Source organism: Crinia signifera, chromosome 4 (assembly GCF_055691185.1).
Source record: "Crinia signifera chromosome 4, ASM5569118v1, whole genome shotgun sequence".
Lineage (NCBI taxonomy): Eukaryota > Metazoa > Chordata > Amphibia > Anura > Myobatrachidae > Crinia > Crinia signifera.
In genome coordinates, this window is record NC_139220.1 from 118,655,488 (window position 1) to 118,676,643 (window position 21,156).

General features: G+C 40.4%; 1 protein-coding gene across 2 annotated transcripts in view; it reads right to left on the bottom strand.

The window, feature by feature from the left end:
• The window catches only part of MON2 (MON2 regulator of endosome-to-Golgi trafficking), a 96,158-nt gene that overhangs the window by 55,709 nt on the left and 19,293 nt on the right, over positions 1-21,156 (bottom strand). For both annotated transcript variants that reach the window (XM_083182310.1, XM_083182309.1), the window contains exons 6-18: positions 19,519-19,616; positions 16,677-16,802; positions 14,689-14,883; positions 13,310-13,434; positions 12,650-12,789; positions 9,396-9,549; positions 8,396-8,622; positions 7,750-7,831; positions 6,006-6,187; positions 5,128-5,240; positions 4,927-5,031; positions 2,891-2,971; positions 2,737-2,810 (exon numbers count right to left, since the gene is read on the bottom strand). In XM_083182310.1, coding sequence (XP_083038436.1) covers positions 2,737-2,810; positions 2,891-2,971; positions 4,927-5,031; positions 5,128-5,240; positions 6,006-6,187; positions 7,750-7,831; positions 8,396-8,622; positions 9,396-9,549; positions 12,650-12,789; positions 13,310-13,434; positions 14,689-14,883; positions 16,677-16,802; positions 19,519-19,616 — 1,702 coding nt within the window. The remainder of the gene's footprint in view (positions 1-2,736; positions 2,811-2,890; positions 2,972-4,926; positions 5,032-5,127; positions 5,241-6,005; positions 6,188-7,749; positions 7,832-8,395; positions 8,623-9,395; positions 9,550-12,649; positions 12,790-13,309; positions 13,435-14,688; positions 14,884-16,676; positions 16,803-19,518; positions 19,617-21,156) is intronic.

Sequence of the window (21,156 nt, forward strand, 5' to 3'; positions counted from 1 at the left end):
TAATAATGTGTCATTATTTGCATTCCCTCATTCGCAGGCCACTTTTATGGGGTGCGGATTATTAGATCGACAGTGGAAAAGGTCCACGTGCACTAAGTCAACACAGACAAAAGGTGAACACAAGCAAGATGTTTATATGGAAATGGTCACAGGAAAAAGTTGAATTGCATTTTTTACATTTTATTGTGTGTCATCTGTCAACATGGACCCCCAATTAATCTAACGCTGCGTTTACTAAGCTTCAGGCATGGTGCCTCGCTCAGCACAATTAACCTTTCACAATTTTAGTCCACGTGGATCATAACGTATGAACAAGTCATTAGGATGAATAAAAATTATGAAAAACTCACTTCGTTAGACCATTGCCATGTCAACTTTTGTCAATGTCGACATTGTGCACGTCCAGCTATCGCCTGTCAACCAAAAGTGGTCAACCTAACCAACATTTATGATCTTGGATTTGACACCATTCATAAATATGTTTTATCATAATGCATTTTTTTTTAAATATACATATATGTATAGGTATATATGTATATATATATGTATAGGTATTTGCACCAAGTTTTCTGTGGGCTATCAAACATTTTTTTGTCTATCTGCTTTACAGCTCACTTTATTGCTTGCATTTTAATCCATTTCATTTACTTCATTATCCTTCATAACCCCTCACTCCCCATTATGTAGCTGTCCATGTATTTGACACTTGACACCTGCAGAGAGCGAATATGACCACAGCCTTCATCTGACAAAGAAACACCTATCTGATCTGTATAGGTGTATTTATAATGGTGTGCAGTGTCCAGGAGATGCCAGCACTGAACACTGCACAGCAATATTAAACTCGCTAAGTCGGTCCGTAGCAGCTCACATGGCCACTCAACATTATTATGCCACTGCTGATCTTCCTTATTTACCTCACATCCATTTCACTCACCTGCGCACTATGGCCCTCATTTTGGTCTGCTCAGTCCCTGGCGTGTTTGCACGGGGGTCCGATGTTTTAGCACTGCACATGCGTTTCCACAAAAACACTGGGCGTCCCCATGCGACGACAGGCAGGCACCTGGCTTCTGGGAGCAGGTGGCTGACAATGGTATGTGGGGAAGGGGTAGTGGGGTTCACACACTAGGTGTGTGGTCAAGCGTATGCTTTCGCAAAAAGCTTCTTCAGGACCTTCTTTTTGCGAAAGCGTACGCTTGACCACACACCTAGTGTGTGAATCCCACTACCCCTTCCCCACATACCATTGTAATTTTGATCTGTGTTAGGCCGGTGGCGTGATCCCGGGTATCCGTTGGACACGGATTCCCGTAACTGAGTGACGCGGTCTCTGGCGCCAGAGTCAAGCGTCCTCTACTGACCCGAATGAGCGAGGCAGTGCGTATCGGCACACCTCTTACACAGCTCCACGGGCAGCACGCAGCCTGGGGAACAAGTGGCTCCAGCAGTCAACTCCGGCACTGAAGCGGGATCACTACCCTGTGTTCAGCGCATGCCACTGCTGCACAGAGAGCCCCAGGACTCCATTCACAGGAGTGAAAGTATCCATTAGTGTGCATTAAAAAGAAGTTTGGTTAATTTCTGTTACACTGTGACCACTATTATCAGTTGTGTGGAAGTATCCATTTTCCCATAATTTCTTATTGAAAGCCACCGTGCCACGCTACAGCAATTAATAAATTTTATACAGGGATAGTGCGCAGTGGGGTCCCACTAGGTGAGGATTTTCAAATCACTACATGCTGTCCTATGTTTTGTTTGTTTGATTTTACTTCGCAACCATTTTTAAACAAGATCATTAAAAGTCATGTTTTTTAGTCCAATTTCTTTCTTGGTGCACTAGCAAAAGACACATTTTCCTGTCCCTAAAAAGTATATTTGCCTAGTGTCTTGGGTAGCACACCCTCGTCTCTTCAATACTAATTTAAGAATATAATAAAAGTAGGGTCCATCTCTACTACATAAACTTTATTATCTGTGCGACTGACCTAACTCCCCGCAATCTACCTACTAATTCTATGATAATTTGTTTGTCTGTAATATATATTATTTTCTTACATAAAATCAGTTTATTACACCCATTCATCAATGGACATTCCCTTTTACAAGGTCTGATACACTTTGTTAGGTATCATTTGTATGTATAAATATGGAAAACAAGCCTTTTTCTATATAGCTTACCTGCTTATCATGAATTAAAGTACCTGTCCTGTTCATTAAATGTGTCATAGACACATCCCCAATTAAGTTGTGTGTGACAAAATCCATTCATTATTAACCTTCATAGCATCAGAAATATTCTATATTTTAACTTCTTATACCCCTTTCATATTGCAATGCTGGATTGGACCTGACACTTTCACATTAAACCCGGATTACCAGTTATACAGAGGATTACCCAGGTTTAACCCTTATTATAACCCGGGTTTAATTGCAGGGTTGGTCAACCCGGGTTATAAGCTTTGGTACTTTCACACTGCACCTCGATCCGGGTCGACATGTCACCAACCCAACAATTACCCAGGTCCGAGGTGCAATGTGAAAGGGGTATAAATCCAGGGCTTTGTATAAAGATCCCCACTGTTCCCTGGCTGCAATTCCAGCCATCCAAGACTCCTGTCCAGAATTTCTATTCAAGATGAAAAATAATGTAAAGAAATGGCTAAGATCATTATTTTATACTTGAAAGAAGTATAGCATGTTTGAATGTCAAAAAATGCATGAATTTCTTACTGTGAGCTTTCAAACAGTCGTGAAAGGATTGTGGAGATAACAGGCAGGTCTGTCATAACAGCAGTGGTCAACACCTGAAAAAGATAATATACAGGAAATGACTACTGCATTTCTGTCAGTATGGAAGCATATAGAATGTACAGTGTCCACTTACTGTGCTAGGGCCCTCAACTGCTCTACCGGGTTTTAATGCACCACCACTGCTGGGTTTCAAGCCAAGGATCCACACCAAGTGCTAAAAAAAAATTAAAACAAATGTAAACAACATGCATCAGAAATACTATACACCATAACGCATATAAAATTCAATAATCCTTTACATGGTTAGTTTTCTTATTTTACAGCTTTACTTTGTACTACAAATGTATCAACACAAATGAAATATATGCATAGGTTAGGCATAAATAAACATAACCATGATACACAATAACTAAAGGGGGGATTAAGGAGAGCATTGTGATTTACATCTAAGTTTGTGGTATAAAAAGAAAAATGCCTTTAAGCTTTGTAGGCAGATAATGCTTACCGGTGGTAGAAAAGCTAAAATATAGAAAGAAAAAGGGAGGGGAGGAAGGGGATACTGTCAAGCTATGCAGGAGATACTCACACTGCATATGCTGCCTGACTTAATTAGCTTAAGGAAATAGTAAAATATGAACATAAAACATTCCATCTTTCCATCCGCCATCACCCATATTGGATTCCTTTCCCCATACCACATCTTCTGCCAGAATCCAGGAGATAACTGGTGCTGCATCTCGTAATGCTCTTACTCACAGGTTCTCAAACTCGGTCCTCAGGGACCCCCAACAGTGCATGTTTTGCAGGTCTCCTCACATACCGTATATACTCGAATATAAGCCGAGTTTTTCAGCACATTTTTTTGTGCTGAAAAAGCCCCCCTCGGCTTATATTCGAGTGAGGGTCACAGTGCGGTGGATACGGGAGGATGGAGGTGGGACCCGACATGTGCGCAGGCTGTCACTCACACTGAAAAGTCCTCCGGCGCAGCCCAGCAGCTGCGTCCAGGAGCGCACAGTCTCCCTTCGGGTCACACAACAGCACAAGGAGGAAGCCGTGGCCCTGACCACCTGCAGCCGCCGGGAGAGGAGAAGGAGAGCAGACCAGGGCGGTTGCGGAAGGGATGGCGTCTCGCATGGCACTTCAGCACCACAGGCCCCAGAAAACTTCAGGTACTTCGCAGCAGCGCAGGTCCCACAGAGTGGGGGGAGAAGGGGAACCACAGATGTCAGCAGTGTTCCACCAGCAGGGGAGGATGAGGTGGGCAGACTGAGTGGCCTAGAAGCACACACATTGTAGTGACTGTCAGCTGTCACGGTCAGCCGCAGGGAGCGTTGCTGGTGTGCAGACATCAGATTGGGTGGGTCCTGCTGTGCTGCTAGTCCTCCTGCTCCAGCGCGGCCAGCCTCTGACCATTATCTGTGCTGCTATCTATTTTGCTGTTGGTGTGTACTACTACTGGCTCTGGCATCTTACTTTCCTCCGCTCCACCTAATCCTCTCCTTTGGCTCCTAGGCTTATACTCGAGTAAATAAGTTTTCCCAGTTTTTTGGGTTAAATTAGGTGCCTCTGCTTATACTCGGGTCTATTTATACTCGAGTATATACGGTAATCACAAATTCAATTATTTGCTCCACCTGTGGATCTTTTAAACTGTGTCCTGGAAAAAGTGAACTGTGTGGTGTCCTGAGTACAGAGTAGGAGAACCCCTGCTCTAAATGAACAAAGCCTCTTTAATAACACTAAAATAAGCAATTAAAGTCAGGGCTATTATAGTAAAAAGGACGAATGGAGGCGTCCAATGCTAGTTGGTCACAGAATACTATGGTTGTTATTTCATTTTCAGGAAGGCAAAGGTCAGAAATGGAATAAGGAAGGGAAGCCAACCAAAAGAGCATAAACCCATTAATAAAGCATTGCTTAAAAACACACAAACAAACAAATGACAAATTAGCACACAATTTGTTTCAGAACATTTTTTACAAATATTCACAATTTCATTGTGTTTCACATTCAATTTCATTTTCATTTCACATACTGAAAACGTCAGCATATTTCTACTTACATAACCCGATTTTAATAACAACAAATGTATGTATTATATTCCAAACACTTCCACAATTACACATAATAAACAGCAATACAGAAAATAAAGCTTCATCATATTACCTGAAGAGTTGCAAGTACAAGTTGCCAGGATGTCCCCAGGTACCCACCGTGACAATGAGCCAAGTTAAGCAATGTTCGCATACACTGGATATTCTTAGCAGTGAGCTGAGAAACAAAAAGTTGGTCTCATACATCTAGCAAAAATTGTTTTTTAAAGTGACACATTTAGAAGCAGTGCCGGCAAGAAGAAATGTACTGTACCATAACAGTTCCTTGTGGCTGCAAAGCTAAAGGCTGTCCAACAGCTACTACTTGCTGATGAGAATCACTTGAGGAGCTGATCATCTGTACATTTTGTCCCTGGATTGAATACGCTATGGGGGAAAAAAAGCATTATTAATACAAAAGTAGAAGAGGATACTTAGGTACAGACACTGGAAAGGTTACTTTTCCCTCCTATGTTAGCATGGGATAGGGTAGGCTAATCATGAAGGGTGTAATCCAGTGGTGGGCAATAAAGGCCCATGAACTACACATTGATGAACTACACATCCCAGAATGCCATGCTTTAGTCTCGTTAACTGACCATGCTGAAACTGAAGCAAGGCATGCTGCGATGTGTAGTTTATCAACAGCTGGGGGATGACTTATTGCTCACCTCTGGTATATTCCTAATATATACCTCTAAATCCCTATTGTTGTCATGTGAAGCACCACTAAGGAATAAGGTTGCCTGTAAAGTGACTGCATCCAGAGACCAACTGAAATGCTTGGAGCAACAGAATTATACAACAAGGAACTGAGTATAAAATAAAAATATTCAAACTGATTTTATTTTATTTATCCAGACATTTGATAGCAATAATGTTGTATTCCATGTATTCATTGGCATATTTACAATGGACGCAGTGCACAAAGACCCCTGCATCCACCATGGTCAACGCTGTGGTGGGGTAATCCAATGCCTACATTATAAAGATGGCCAGTCTATCTGTATTGGCTAAAAAAAAAATATTTTATTTAAGTTCTCAATTCATATTTTCTATATAGGGTACCATTTATAAAATGATAGGTAGTAAAATACTTTCACAATGTAACTTGATGACAGAATCAATATAGACTCTATGAGAAGTTCTTACATTTGTTGCATAGAGTAGCAGATGAGCTGTTCAGCACAGTGAGGGTATAATGTGGTGGTAATGAGCCTTTGCAAATGGCTGTAATAAAGGCATCTCTTGGTGTTACAAGGCCCAGTTTTCCACACAGAGATGCCATAGTCATTTCAGCTTTCAGGATGTTTTCTGTTGCGGTCTCATCGGTACTACAACATTAAATGAAAATATATGGATATAGATTAATTATTCTATAATAATTTAAGTTGGTTTTCTTCGCTCATCACAAAGTCTGAATTTCACCAGTTACAATATACTTCTATAAAATACTAAGGAAACACAAAAGCAGTAATGGGCATATTGGGGGAAATTTACTAAGATGGGATGTTGCTATGGACATTCAGATACTATCTATTATATTCTAGAAGGTGCTAAATAATTAAGTAGATTCTAAGTGGTTGCCCATAGCAACAGCCCATGTGAAATAGAACTCCCATCTTAGTAAATGTTCTCCTATGAATCTGAAAAACAGGAGAAATACAATAATGCACAAAACTATTTCTTCATAGGAAAAAGTGCAGGAAAATGAAAAATAATGCAGCACAGAGTAATAGCAAAAAGGCCTATTAGTAACTAGCAGTTAATACATAATTACAGGAGCTCATGACGATATTAGTCAAAAATGACAGGATTGGTGTTATAACAATAGCCAGAATAGGACAGTAAAACAATAACTCACCAAAATACGTAGGCTCAGTATTATAACTTTAATCACTTTAGATAACATCAGATAGAGAATTTAATAACATATACCATGTTAGGAGTTATATCTCGACTAGATTCTGATTTGTAACAGTATAATGTACAATTGTCATATGTCGTTCACATTGTGTATTTCTTTGATTTATTGAAAATTCAAATAAACAGCATTTAAAAAAAAAAAAAAAAAAAATTACAGGAGCTCATGGAAAAAACAGTAGTGACAGAAAAAAACCCACATGTAAATAGAAGTACAGATTAAGCCACGCTCATCGTTGCTGCACCAATCACCACATGCGACTCCTGTTGCAATTTACATAATTCTGTCGCCATGCGCATGAGTCTTGTTCTCTCCCGCAGCTCTCGCACAAATTGAGCAGCGATATCACAGCGTGGTGATTCCGAGCCATGGGTGCAAATTTGGCACGCCAAAAAAAGCACAAGTGGCCGGATTGCTGAGCGAGGCTACATCTGTACGTAGATTACATTTTCTGCCTAATAAAAGGAATAATCAACTTTGTTAATAGTAATAATCAGTTACAATGCACAGCACTCCATGCAGGTTACTCAGCACCAGACCAACCTCATGTACCACAAACACTTACCACATTAAATATTTGCTATATACAGTAGCAAGAGCAGTCATGCTAACTATATCTAAGCTAGCTGAAATTCTTAAGCTAGATCCACACAAGACGATTATGGTCAACAGCACGACTGACTGAACATCACCTTGGTTGGCCATACACACTAAACCATATGTGGCGTGACTGCATGGGGTATACTGTGTGCATTGGACACTGTGCTATGTATACTGTTCACCGGACTGAACTCTACTGTATTCAGGGGAAGGAGGGGTAAGCCTTGTTTGTTAGGTGGGAGAAAGCCCTAAGATTTCTGATGTTGGCCTGAGGCAGCCATTAAATATTTGATTGACATTAAACTACATCTCAGATATAGATGGTGAAAATATGCAAGTGCTAATCTAGTATTGTACAGACGTATACCTCACCTTGCATCTAGAAGCAGGGAGAGGGCAGCAAGAAGGCCACACCAGCAGGCATTGATCATCTCTTCCCAAACAGTTCTACCAACTGAAAGGAAGAAATAGAAAGTATATCATAAACACACATTATTGCTATAAACATGTATTACAATAATAATAAAAAGTATAAAACAGAAATGCTTCTGAATTTTTGCCTTTATTTTACCAAACTCCTTCCCTTTCGGTCTACCTAAACTTCCACAACCAAAACCATTTTTCCCTTGAACATGCTTCTTGGCAAATATCTAGGTATACTGCAAATAAAATGATGTGCGATCTAACGTTGGATAAGAGCTTTGAAAATGATTCACTTTGTTTTAACTTTGAAAGCTTCAAATATTAATTTCTAAACACTAAACTACATACTAATATTACATATACTGTACATAACATTTAATTGAAATGTACGGTTAGCAATAACCAACCAGATATGATCTTTCATGAGAATGGCACAAGATGAAAACTAAAAAGCAAAAAAACTATGCTAAACCATCTTAAAATATAAAGCTATAAAGCAGGTTGTGAACTCATCTAAATGATTTAAAAAATGAAATGTATGAACTACAAATAAAAAAAACAGTGTCTCCTTATGAAACAGTATTATATAGAGGACCTGGTTCTTCCTCAGGCTGATCAGACACAGTTCCAAGGTCTTTTGGCTCACTGCTTTGTGACGGAGGTTCTTCTGCCGAGATCTGCGAATCTGTTTCAGCCTGTCCGATCTCTCCTTCAATCATAGTAGTTATACCCCGTACGAGATCTAATAGGCAGTGGAAGGCTACAGACATAGCATAGCCCTCTGGGATGGTAGGAGGCTCCACCTTATCAAGCATTTCAAGACTAAGGAAATAAGTATATAACAAATGATGCATGTCAATCCAAGCCAAGAAGATCATTAGGCATATATTCAGGATAATACAAAGTGGTGTATTTAAGTACTGAACAGACATTGTATCAAGTCATTTTTACTGGATACATTCTTCATAAACATGCAGGTTTATATCAAACAAATTATTATTTTAAAATCCTCTTTACTGGGAGTCTAATCCTAAGGTGACGTAAGTTATTCTGCATCAATGCCCAACATTTAGATGAGGGCTGCTATTACTTTTCTTCTATTTTGCCTAACTCCTTAAACTTCTCCTAGAGTTCTGCTGCTGTCTTACTAAAGAGGGTATCCTATAGCCCGATGCGAGTTTACGTGTGGAAAAAAAAAAACGTGCCCATAGTGTAAAATACAATCAATGGTCTTTATCGAGCTAACCAATTAATGACAGTTTTTTCTGGGAAAATCATCATTTATGGCCAATACCCCAAGTGTCATTGCAGATCTACGGCTGCTTATTACTGCTGCTAATAGGATAAACCCCTAAGGTTTAATATATTTCTCACCATTTAATAATACATTTAGGCATATGGCCTAGTATGGGATGGGAGTAATTTTACTGATGGCATAGATAGGTCCACAATGGACCAAAATATGACCATAGCATGACTGATACAAAAAAATGAAATATAGAAAAAAAAAATATTCTTCACAAATAAAAGGTGTTCAGTATTCTCATGTACGCCAATTTTAGAAAAGAAGCTATTTTCTAAAAGTCTGTACTTACTAGGTGGCTTTCGCACTGCCTTGGATAGAAATGGTCATGATTGGAATCCAGGTGCCTCTGTATTCGAAAGCAGGAAGTACAGTTGTGTTACCCACCGCTGCCACCATCCCTGAAGGGGTCTGATTAGAGGCAGGAGCACTGGAACCAGAGCCAGCTGTCAAAGATAAAGAAATACATCCCAATCTTACAAAGGAATGCTCAGGGCATTAGCAATGTGACAGCAAGTGTAAAGAGTCTGTCTAGATAAACTACATAATGAAAAGGTATCACTAGTGTTATTTGTGTACAAGGCTAATACAATTCAAATAATACAATGGAATAAAGATTGGTCATCCACAAATGTTCAACTACCATCTATTGCACGTGCCTGAAGCCTATATTCAGACGACAAAGAAATGTATTACAAAAAATCCCCCCCAGAGCAGTGGTTCCCAAACTCTGTCTTCAAGGTACCCGAACAGACTAGCTATTAAAGGTAAACAAAAAGGGCATGGTAAATGTGATTCAAAATTATTAGTGCATAGCCTAAAAGTGCATGGAATACACTTTTTTTCCAATTGGTTTTTAACATAATACCATAAATTCTTGTTGTATCGCAGCCTTGACTTCATTATTGCTTCTTGGACAATGTTTGTAGACCTCAGTTTTCAAATGGCCCCATGAGATTATTTATTTTAATTTATTAACAGTTTACATATTCCGCAGCGCTTTACAGAGAATAGTTGAACATTCACATCAGTCCCTGCCCCAGTGGAGCTTACAATTTATTCCCCTACCACATGTACAAGGGATGTGGGACGGATATTAGACAGCACTTACATAGACAGCCATTACATCGACACCATTAGTTCGACAGCTCAATAGGTCGACATGGTTTTAGGTCGACATACCATTAGGTCGACATGTCATTAGGTCGACAGCTCATTAGGTCGACAGCTCATTAGGTCGACAGCTCATTAGGTCGACATGTTTTTAGGTCGACACTGCCATTAGGTCGACAGTGTCTATGTCGACAGTCAAAAGGTCGACATGGGTTTTTTCACTGTTTTTTGGCCGAAATGTCGACACAGTCGACATGGACACAGTTTGACGTGAACCGCAGCCGCTCGTGATGCTTCGGGCACGGTGCCTCACTGCGCTCGGCACACTATTTTATTCTCCCACCACGCCCTAGTGGATAGTCGGGCATGAAATACCGCCTGTCGGCACATGTCGGCTCAAAAAACAGTGAAAAAAACCATGTCGACCTTAGACACTGTCGACCTAATGGCAGTGTCGACCTAAAAACATGTCGACCTAATGAGCTGTCGACCTAAAACCATGTCGACCTATTGAGCTGTCGAACTAATGGTGTCGATGTAATGGCTGTCTAACAATAGTCCGGATACCATGTACAAGCACACGCAGACATTCTATGGTTAATTTTGTTGGAATCCAATTAAGCTACCAGTATATTTTTGGATTGTGGGAGGAAACTGGAGCACCCGGAGGAAACCCACGGAACCATGGTGATAATACACAAACTCCACACAGTCAAGGCAATGGAGGAAATTGAACCCATAACCTCAGCTCTGTGAGGTAGTAATGCTAACCATTACACTGTCCGTACTGCTAGTTGAGTAAAGACCTTACATTAAGCAGTTGAGGATGGTTTTCCACCCAGTTATGAAACTTCTGGTTTTTACCCAGACAAATGAAAAGTGAGCCAGACAAATGAAAGTGAGTTTTGGAGCCTCTGGGGTTTATTTACAAAAATGGGAGTTCTTTTGAAGATGGGATGTTGGTATGGGCAACCAATCAGATTCTATCTAGTATCTTCAAGATTATGATTGGTTGCTATGGGCAATAACCCTTCTCCAATAGAACTCCCAACTTAGTAAATAAACTCTTTTGTCCATACACTAGACCTCCAATTTGGCATTTTTTCATCGGATTCAGATGCATCGGGCCAAGAAATTGGATAAAAAGCGTCCAAATCGCAAGTGTTTGATGCCTGATCAGATCCAATGCGTGTTCCCATATGCATCGGGTCTGAGTCAGAAGTCGGACCTGCAGCACAGGTCCTAATTGGAATTAGAATAAATCATAATTGGAGTTATCAGTGGCACATCGCGGGTGCTTTTTAGCACCTGCAATATATTGCATCAGATTCCCTTGAACTCCTCCGGCAGCTCCATGGGAGTCTTTTTAATTGCGATTTATCCCATGCAAAAAAAGCACATCAAGTGACAAATCAGATGGAAGCATTCTCGGTGAGCGGCCATGTAAGTTCAAGGGAAATCAGGTCTGACTTGTACCCAAGACAAGTCAGACTAGTGTATGGGTGTATGGGGGTCCTTAAAGTATTAGAAGTTACCAAGCCACTGCTCTGACCCTGAAGCAGTTACCAAGCCACTGCTCTGACCCTGAAGCACTCATGTACAATCTGAAATCATAAGTATACCTAGGATTAAGAATACATTTACTGTATCCTTTTCAAAATAACATTATACAAATGATGTATTATTGGTTGCATCCTTTTTATTGCAAGTAAATAACATGATTAGCACACTCCTGAAGTTGTAAAATAATGGTAGTACAATTTAACTTTAGATTTATTAGTTGTATAAAGCAACCTCTTTATATTGTGATATTGTTTGAATGAGCAGTGATGGATAACCTAGACACTCCAGCTGTTACTGAACTACACATCCCAGCATGCCTGGCATCAGTTTTAGCATGGCCAAATAGTAAAACTGTAGCAGGGCATGCTGGGATGTGTAGTTCAACAACAGCTGGAGTGTCAAGGTTAGCCATCACTGTGCAAGGTCAATAATTACCAGCTCATCAAAATGACCGAACAACATAACAGTAATACTGGCAGAGCAACACTTGACTTCCCCTGTTGGGCGCTATCCAGTGGCCGCCAGCAATCAAAACACCTGCATTTTACCCAGAGGTGAGGAGTAGTGATAGCCTTTTATTATACAGGACTATAGTCTATTAACATCCCGTAGTAATTTACAAATGAACACTTTAGCACAAGAGTAATTTTAATGGACACAACACTCCCCTATACTGCCAGTCTTGCTTGACGCACAAGCATTGTGATCACCCAAACATATGCTTGTAATCATAATTCGAGAATACAAACTGCAACATTTTCTAAAATTGTTCTCCTGTTCCTTACGATGTTACTTACATGAAAGTTCTACAGCTGAGTAGAAACTAGTTTGTCTTAAAACACACATCTACAGAGAGCTGCAGAAACTTACCATTTGGGTTGGATGCGGTAGATGCATTTCCAGTACTTGGTATGAGAAAAAGTGACTGAATAAAGGATCCCAGAGCATTGACAATGTCACGGAATACCTTAGTGGAGTGTGGTTTCATGTCATATGACTGGCAAAATGACCTTGATATGGTAAGAAATATGTATTAGTAAAATACAACACACTAGATTCCAACAGGCCCATTTATAGTCTTCACAGGGTTGAATGCATGCCAGATAGTTTTGTATGGGTGTACGGAGTACATCTGGTACCTTATAATGTTTGGTTCTGGATTGTCCATCCGTCACCTTTTGTGGGACTATTCAGAGGTATCTCATATCTGGTACAGATATGAAAAAGTATCTGTAATACTTTGAGTGTCTAACCTCCCTTATATCCAAAAACCTGTATATTTCACAAGATATGGGAACCCTGGTATACATCGCCATGTTTTTGGCTGCCAAGGCGGGGTGCTACTAGTGTGAGGACCCCTGATATGACCAATCAACTTGGATTCTGCATGTGATGTGTATTTTTGTACAAACAATAAAACTTGACCAAATAAAAACACAATACACAAAAATAATAATTATCACACCAATAATTGGCAGAATCATTTGAATAGAATGTAAAGTACATATATAAATATGTGAAATGATTTACCTGAGCAGCTGAGGCTGCACACAGAGTCTGTGTATGGACTCTACGGCCACAGCTCGTAGCCACTGTGGTTTATCGGCATCCAGGAATTTTACTAGGAGTGACAGAAAGATCTCGCACTCAGTCACCTACAAAACATTGAGGTTACCAAATTAATCCAAAAAAGCAGGACTTAAGCTGCACCTACGTTCAGATATGCCCACATACATACATCCCCCATGCAATTTAATACGTGAGCTCCGTGTGACTCTGTAGCACCGTGTGTCATTTTTGCAACTTAGTCAGTATGCAACTGTGGCTGTGTCTGCATAAGAAATGCAATGTTACAGTGTTGTCCAGGAAAACAGTGTTAAGTAGCATCTCGTACCCAGATGCAGTCGCAAAAAGGCATCCAACACTATGACTAGAAGGGCCATTTATCGAGAATGGAGGCTAGATGTACTTGGACATATATGTATGTATCTGATCCTTTAGCTTTGTAAACATATCTGGTCTAAAATATACCCAACAGTACTATGGCACTTGATGAGAATAAGCGATGCATACATGGGCCCTTATTCTGGTTCACTCGCAAATGCATATTCCATCTCAAATGGACAAAACCATGTGCACTGCAGGTGGGGTAGATGTAACTTGTGCAGAGAGAATTAGATTTGGGTGGGGTATTACTTCAAAGTGAGATCTATATTGCAGTGTAAAAATAAAGCAGCCAGTATTTACCCTGCACAGAAACAAAATAACTCACCCAAATCTAAATCTCTCTGCACATGTTACATCTGCCCCCCCTGCAGTGGACATGGTTTTGTCCATTTGAGAAGGAATTTGCCTTTGCGAGTGAACCAGAATAAGGCCCATGGTGTGAATTATAACATAAGGCTATTTATCTACTATAACTTCGTATAGAGAAGTTGCATTCCAAAGTTTAAGCTTTACTCAAACTACCAGTACAGGTTGGCATGTTACTATGGGTGCCGGACGGGTTCCCCACAGTCGGGATCCCAACGTCGGGTAAATGACTGTCAAAACACAGACAGCCGGGTGCCCGACGGCCACCCGCTATTTTCCCTCGTGGGGGTCCACGACCCCCATAGGAGGGAGAATAGAATAGGTGGCTCGCGTAGCGAGCCACCGTGCCCGCAAGGGGCTTTTTTGCGCTCGCCATGCTGTCTGACTCCGGGCAGTCGGGATCCTGACGTCGGGATAATGACTGTCGGGATCACGACTGTCGGAGTCACATACCACACCCGTTACTATAATGTAAGAATGCTTAGATTTATAGGGAACTCTACAAAGCAGGGGTAACAGATTCTGCCAAACTACAAAACAATTGGGACAGCAACACAAAAAAACATATGCACAAAACGGATCAATTGATAACTTACCAGAAGACTATAGAATTGTTTAATTAGTACGGACACAACCCGAAGCAGTCTCATACAAATAGGAAAATATGGTTTCTCAACAGGAGCAGGAGAAGAACTACTAGTAGATCCTTGTCGAAATTTAATATTTGGTGAAAAAAGCTTGATCACAAGAGGACACACTCTTTCCTTCAAAAGGAAGCTGAATTCCTGGTGCTATAAAATAAGAGAGAAGACAAAAAAGGATTGAGGAGAACTGTACGCAATAAATAATCCATCAGAAAATGTACAATCTTGACATCATATAAATAAGCGTTAGGTGGTTAATATGTATATGATCCAATACATAGTACAAATAAAAATAACTATAATAAAATACAATCCGTTTATGTGAACAAACTGCAAAATATCACAGTAACACTTTGTCAAGTTTAGCACCTTAATATGTTTACTTGCATTAGAAAAAAGGACAACAAAATTGGAGCTAATGCCTTAAAAATAGTTTTCATTAAACAGAAAGTGTCTAACGTGTAAGCCAGGTATGGCCACACTATGGCCCTCCAACTGTTATGAAACTACAAGTTCCATCATGCCTTGCCACAGTTTTGATATTAAGGGATTCTAAAACTATGGCAAGGCATGCTGGGATATGTAGTTTTACAACAGCTGGAGGGCCATAGTTTGGCTTTGCCTGGTCTAAGCAGAAGAAGTGGCACACTGTGATCCAAGTATCAAATTATAGTATCAGTGAGGCAGCACTACTGTTCGCTTTCTTTTACATTGCCCTTATTCTTAAAAGCCAGAGGTGCTTACCCACAGAGTTGCACTGTCATACATGAAATAAAGCAACACAGTCATGGCACAGTCCATCATAAGAATCCCAAGTAGCGAATTACTGTTTGGCCCACTGGATCAGCATGGGATTCTTATGATGGACTGTGCCATGACTAAGGTCCTTGTGTGGACCGAAACATTGGTTAACATGCAGTCATTTTAAGGACTAGGGAGTGCCCTGTCTCTGGATTCTATATACATGTCCTGTGTAGGCATCTGCAGTAGCTCCTCAGTTGGAAAATCACTGTGAGTGCATTGGACATATATATATATATATATATATATATATATATATATATATATATATATATATATATATATATATATATATATATATATATATATATATATACATATATACATATACACACACACATACATACAGAGAGGTTTGACCGTCACTCACTGCCCAAAGTGGGATGATGTTGACTTGCCTGGGTGCCTTCCCATGGTTAACAGTCACCGGTCCACACATACAGCAAAGTGAAGAGGGGCGTCACTCCAGGGCTTGTGGTGCATACAAAATAATTATTGAGGTTGATAATCTATCTATCTATCTAGTCCAGTGACCAGTAAAGTCCACTCAACTGACCAAATGACTCCTTTGTGTGATAAAAGATGGCATAACAGAAAGTGAAAGCATTTTTGCAGGGACACTGATAGGTTTCAAACTTGCTGGATATGGAGAGGGAGCTGTGAAGACACAGATTGAAGGTAGGAGGAGATAGGGACTGGGGGTGTTTTGGGGCTAAACACCCAAAACAGCTCAAAAGTGAAAGTACATTGCAGAAGCCGTCATTTTGAAAAGCTTTTAAACTAGTCCAGAAATAAACTGGCAGATTTCTTCAGGTACATTTCACCATGCACTGAAATGGCACACTACTTCATGCCATGAGAATATTTAAAAAGATATAATATATATATATATATATATATATATATATATATATATATATATATATATATATATATATATATATATACTGTATATATATATATATATATATATGTAATGACATCAGGACTTGTAAAGAGGATAGAGATGCCATTACATTGCTTTTTAACTTACAAAGTAGCTACATACAGTGATGTATACATAATGTATATGGAAAAGTCACCTATTATTTCAGTAAAGAAATCACTGCTTCAAAGTATATTTTACAGTGCAGCCTTACCTGTAAGAAAACCTGTGGAAAGTCATTAAGGACTGATTCTAGAAGCTCCAGACCAAATGTCCGTGTCATTTCTGTCATGCCGACCAGCCAGTACGGAGCATCAGCATTAACCAGCTGGCACAAGTCCTAAGGAAGCCACAGAAAGTCATTACTCACAATCACATGAGAAGATACAATTCTAGCTGTATAATACTCATGAATTCAATAAAAATTAAACCTCCCTAAATTAAAATGTTAACACATTCTCAAATGCCTCATTTAGGCTTGTTTCCCTCTCAGATTACACCTGGACCAAATACATCATCATTCTAATAGGTATACCAGTGGTTCCCAAATGTTTTTGAATCACGGCACCCGGCCTAGAGCATCAAAATATTTTCAAGGCACCCCTAGGCCAAATGCTTCTTATCGAGAAATTCTGGGAAAGAAATATTAAATTAAGTGCATTGTGTTTATGTCACAGTTACCTGGTGAGGGACAGGATTTGCTCCTGTTTGTCCACATATATTATGATTGGCAGCCACCAGCACTGGTTTTGCCTGGTACATTGCACATAAATAATATGAATTGATCCTGGTCCGCCAACCCAAGGCGCCCCTGCAAGTATCCTGAGGCACCCCAGGGTGCCAAGGCACACAGTTTGGGAACCACTGGAGGTATACGGTCTTTAGGTCTACAGCACTAAGGTTGACCTACATTGGGCCGACCACTAAAGGTCGACATGCATAAAGTGAGACATATCTGAAAGTCGACATGGGGTTAGGTAGACAGGGAAATTAGGTTTGAAATGAGCTAGGTCGACAGTCAAAAAGGTCGACGTTGGGTTTTTCAGGCAGTATTTCATGCCCTACCATCCACTAGGGCGTGGTGGGAGAATAAAATAGTGTGCTAAGCATAGCGAGGCACCATACCTGAAGCATGGAGAGCACAGAGAGCCATGCGAGCAGACGCAGTGCTACGGTGTCCATGTCAACATTTGGGACAAAACTCTGTGAAAAACCCATTGTAAACCTTTTGCATGTCGACCGTTGTGCTGTTGACCCTATGACCCATACGCCATCTAATAAAATGCCAAATCTGTGCCTCCTAAGTTACTGTTCACTACCTGCTTACATTTTTACCTATTTTCACTGTTTTTTATTTGACTTCATGGCATGTTCAGATGTTCTATGAATAACCTTTTTTTTGCTTTTGAATATTGCCTTCAAAAACAAAAATCATAGGGAACGTCTACCTAGGATACATTTATTCTTGGAACTAGAGATCTGTAGTATGCCCTATTCCATTGACTATTCATGATATATCTCAAAACTGGAACCTACTCACAAGAACTGTATGTTAGGTATAATCTACATACTTTAACTAAAACATAATTTTCTAGGTTATTAATCAGAGAATTGCCATCACCAAGAGCTGAGCTGATACAGTTATACCAGAGGTTCCTAATCTTTTTTGATTCAGGGCACCCTAGAGAATCAGAATTTTTTTCACGGCACCCCTAGGTCCAAAAAAAATGAATTATATTGGGTTTATATGCGATTCTTAGCGGTAGTTATGTGGTAAAGGGCAGGATTTGCTTCTGTTGGTACACATTCTATGATTGCCAGCTACCAGCACTGGTCTTGCTCATAAATAATTAACCATTAATAATTTGAGTTGGTCCTGGACCACCAAGCCGCGGCACCCCTGCATGTGTCCCGAGGCACCCCAGGGAGCCACGGCACACAGTTTGGGAACCACTGAGTTATACTTTGGTTCAAATGTAGAAATAACAGCTAGAGGCCACATGAGTGGACTTATTGGCTGCTGCTTACATTGTGATTCAAGGCATGGTACGATGCACAACTACAGATATACTCCCATACACCTTTACGGCAAACACGCCAAACAGCCCCTCTTGTCAGGTCAGCCTGCATGAGAATCTTCTAGCATTGCACGTCTTTTGTTGTTGAAAATGCATCTTGGTTTCAATATAAAGCAACTAGGATGCACCAAGATGGTGTGGTCGGATTAAAAATATGTCCATTCTTGGCAAACACCCACGCCTCAAGCATCTCGCACCCTATAACTCTGAATTTTTACTTATCCAGCTAGGTTAACGTATTAACACCCTCAACCTCCTACACACACCTGCAGAGTTAGTCACCAGTCATTGCCTCGCCCGGCCAGCCCATCACTGTCCCCATGAGAAGTGACAATGATTGAGAAGAGCTGCGCACTGCAGCTCCCTCTATCTTCAGCCAACAGCCTCACAGTATACTATAAACAAGGTGGCAGCTGAGCTCTAGCGCATTATGGGCCTGATTCTGGTTCACTTGCAAAAGCAAATTCTCTCTTTCTCAAATACGCAGCCTTGCGAGTGAACCAAACCCTGGCTTTCTGGCCCACCATACGAAGTAACATCCATTCACAGCCTTGTGGGATCCGCCCACAACATTTGATAGTTACGACCATTGAATGATGGCGAAAGCGCACGCATATAAAAGGGACTCTGAAGTCACATATATGCACAGATGCTCGGGAGGATGTGGGCAGGCAGCTGACCCACTTATTAGCATGAGAACGCCCAGGGCGCCACCCCTGCTCTCTTCCATGCAAGCTTCCGTGGGCTATGCAGAACCATATGGTGAGCTATAGAACAACTTTTCTACAGCTTATTGCTGCACACAGCATTGTTTGGTTTCAGTCAAGATGCTACCCACACAGATGGTAAAACTTTTATTTACCTAGGAGGCCAAACTCATGTATACAGGTAACCTGTTTGAACTTTTACTACGTAATTCTACTGAAAGGTAACTAGCACATAGCTGGCTAACCAGTTTTCGTCCCCATGATTACCTACCTGAAACAGCATGTAAGCGTCTTTAGCACATGGCTTCAGAGTGCTGACAGATCTCCTATTACTGTTTCCAGTAACAGGCACTGGCTGCTCCACAACATCTGCATACAATAAAAGGGACAGGTTTTATTTAGTCTTCCATAGGACTGACAGTATTTGCAATTCATTGATATTTAATTTTTGTACCCATATATTTAATTCCATATAAATCTGACATTTGAGGTTTTTTTTTAACTCATACAACCAATGGAATGACTTTATTCTAGGGGTGACCAAATCGGTCCAATCTACCAGCAGTTCATGTTTTTCAGGCAACCTGTGGATCTATAGTAGGAATGAATGCAGCAGGTTTGAAAATGTGACAGCTGGTAATGACTACAGCGGTGCACCAGCTAGGTGATTTGGAAAATGTGGACAGTTGGTAGACCTCACGAAACGGTTTGGCCACTCCTGCTCTATACTATTTAATGAAGCACATGGTCTACTGAATACTAGAACAACCTCCCATATGTTTCTTGGATGATTCTGTGATCAGTGAATAATTTATGCGTCATCCCAGCTATGTTAATTGAAACATCCATACATGCACGAAGCTCTTCTAAATCCACCTGGTCATTAGGAGTGCTCTGTTTTTAATAAACCAGGTATGATATATTCTATTTGCTATCTCTCAGGTATGAAGGTATAAAATGGATAGAGGTGCACTGATTAGATATTTCAAGGAAGTGACTTGGCGGAAGAAGTGAACGGACTTTGGAAAGGGGAACATTGTAGCCTGTTCGTTCAGAAGACTAGGGCCCTTATTCAGATCTGATCGCAGTACAAATTTGTTCTCAAAATGGGCAAAACCATGTGCACTACAGGTGAGACAGATGTAACATGTGCAGAGAGTGTTACATTTGGGTGGGGTGTGCTGAAACTCTCTCTGCACATGTTACATCTGCCCCACCTGCAGTGCCCATTTTGAGAACAAATTTGCACTGCAATCCGATCTGAATAAGGGCCTAGGAGAAGCATTGTGGACGTTAGAAAGGTCCCTAAATCCACTGTGTCTTGTCATTAATATGTGGAAGTAGTACGGTCATTGCAACCCGGGGACCAGAGAGTGCTAACCAGGGAGTTGCGAAAGTAAGAAATCTTTTTTTAAGTGGTAATCATTTACACTGCAAAACCAGTTTTATTTTGAAGTGTAAATGATTGCCGCTTTAAAAAAAAAAAGGCGATTTCTGAACAAATCTCTCACTTTCTGAATCTCTCATCCTATCTCATTTCACCCATAGATTCCTTTTTTAAATTACTTTATACTCCTTTCACTTTAAAGCTTGTTTTTTATTTCACTTGAGCAATCATATAATTTTATTGGTAATGATAATAAAAGTTATATTTTAACAGTTTTTTTCCCCCAGAAAGTATTTATGTGCACCAATACGGATCTCATCCTTCCATTTCTTAGTAAACTTTGTACCTTTGTATCATAGTCAGCATGAAATTTTTGCAGCGCTTTGCGCTACAGTAGCTTTTCTGTGAGATAGGTTTTCCTTTGTAAATATTAAGTATTGGGCACCCTTAACTCTTTTGCCAGTTCACTGGTTATCCTTCCTTGGACCACTGCAAACCTGGAACCCCCCACAAGACCTGCTG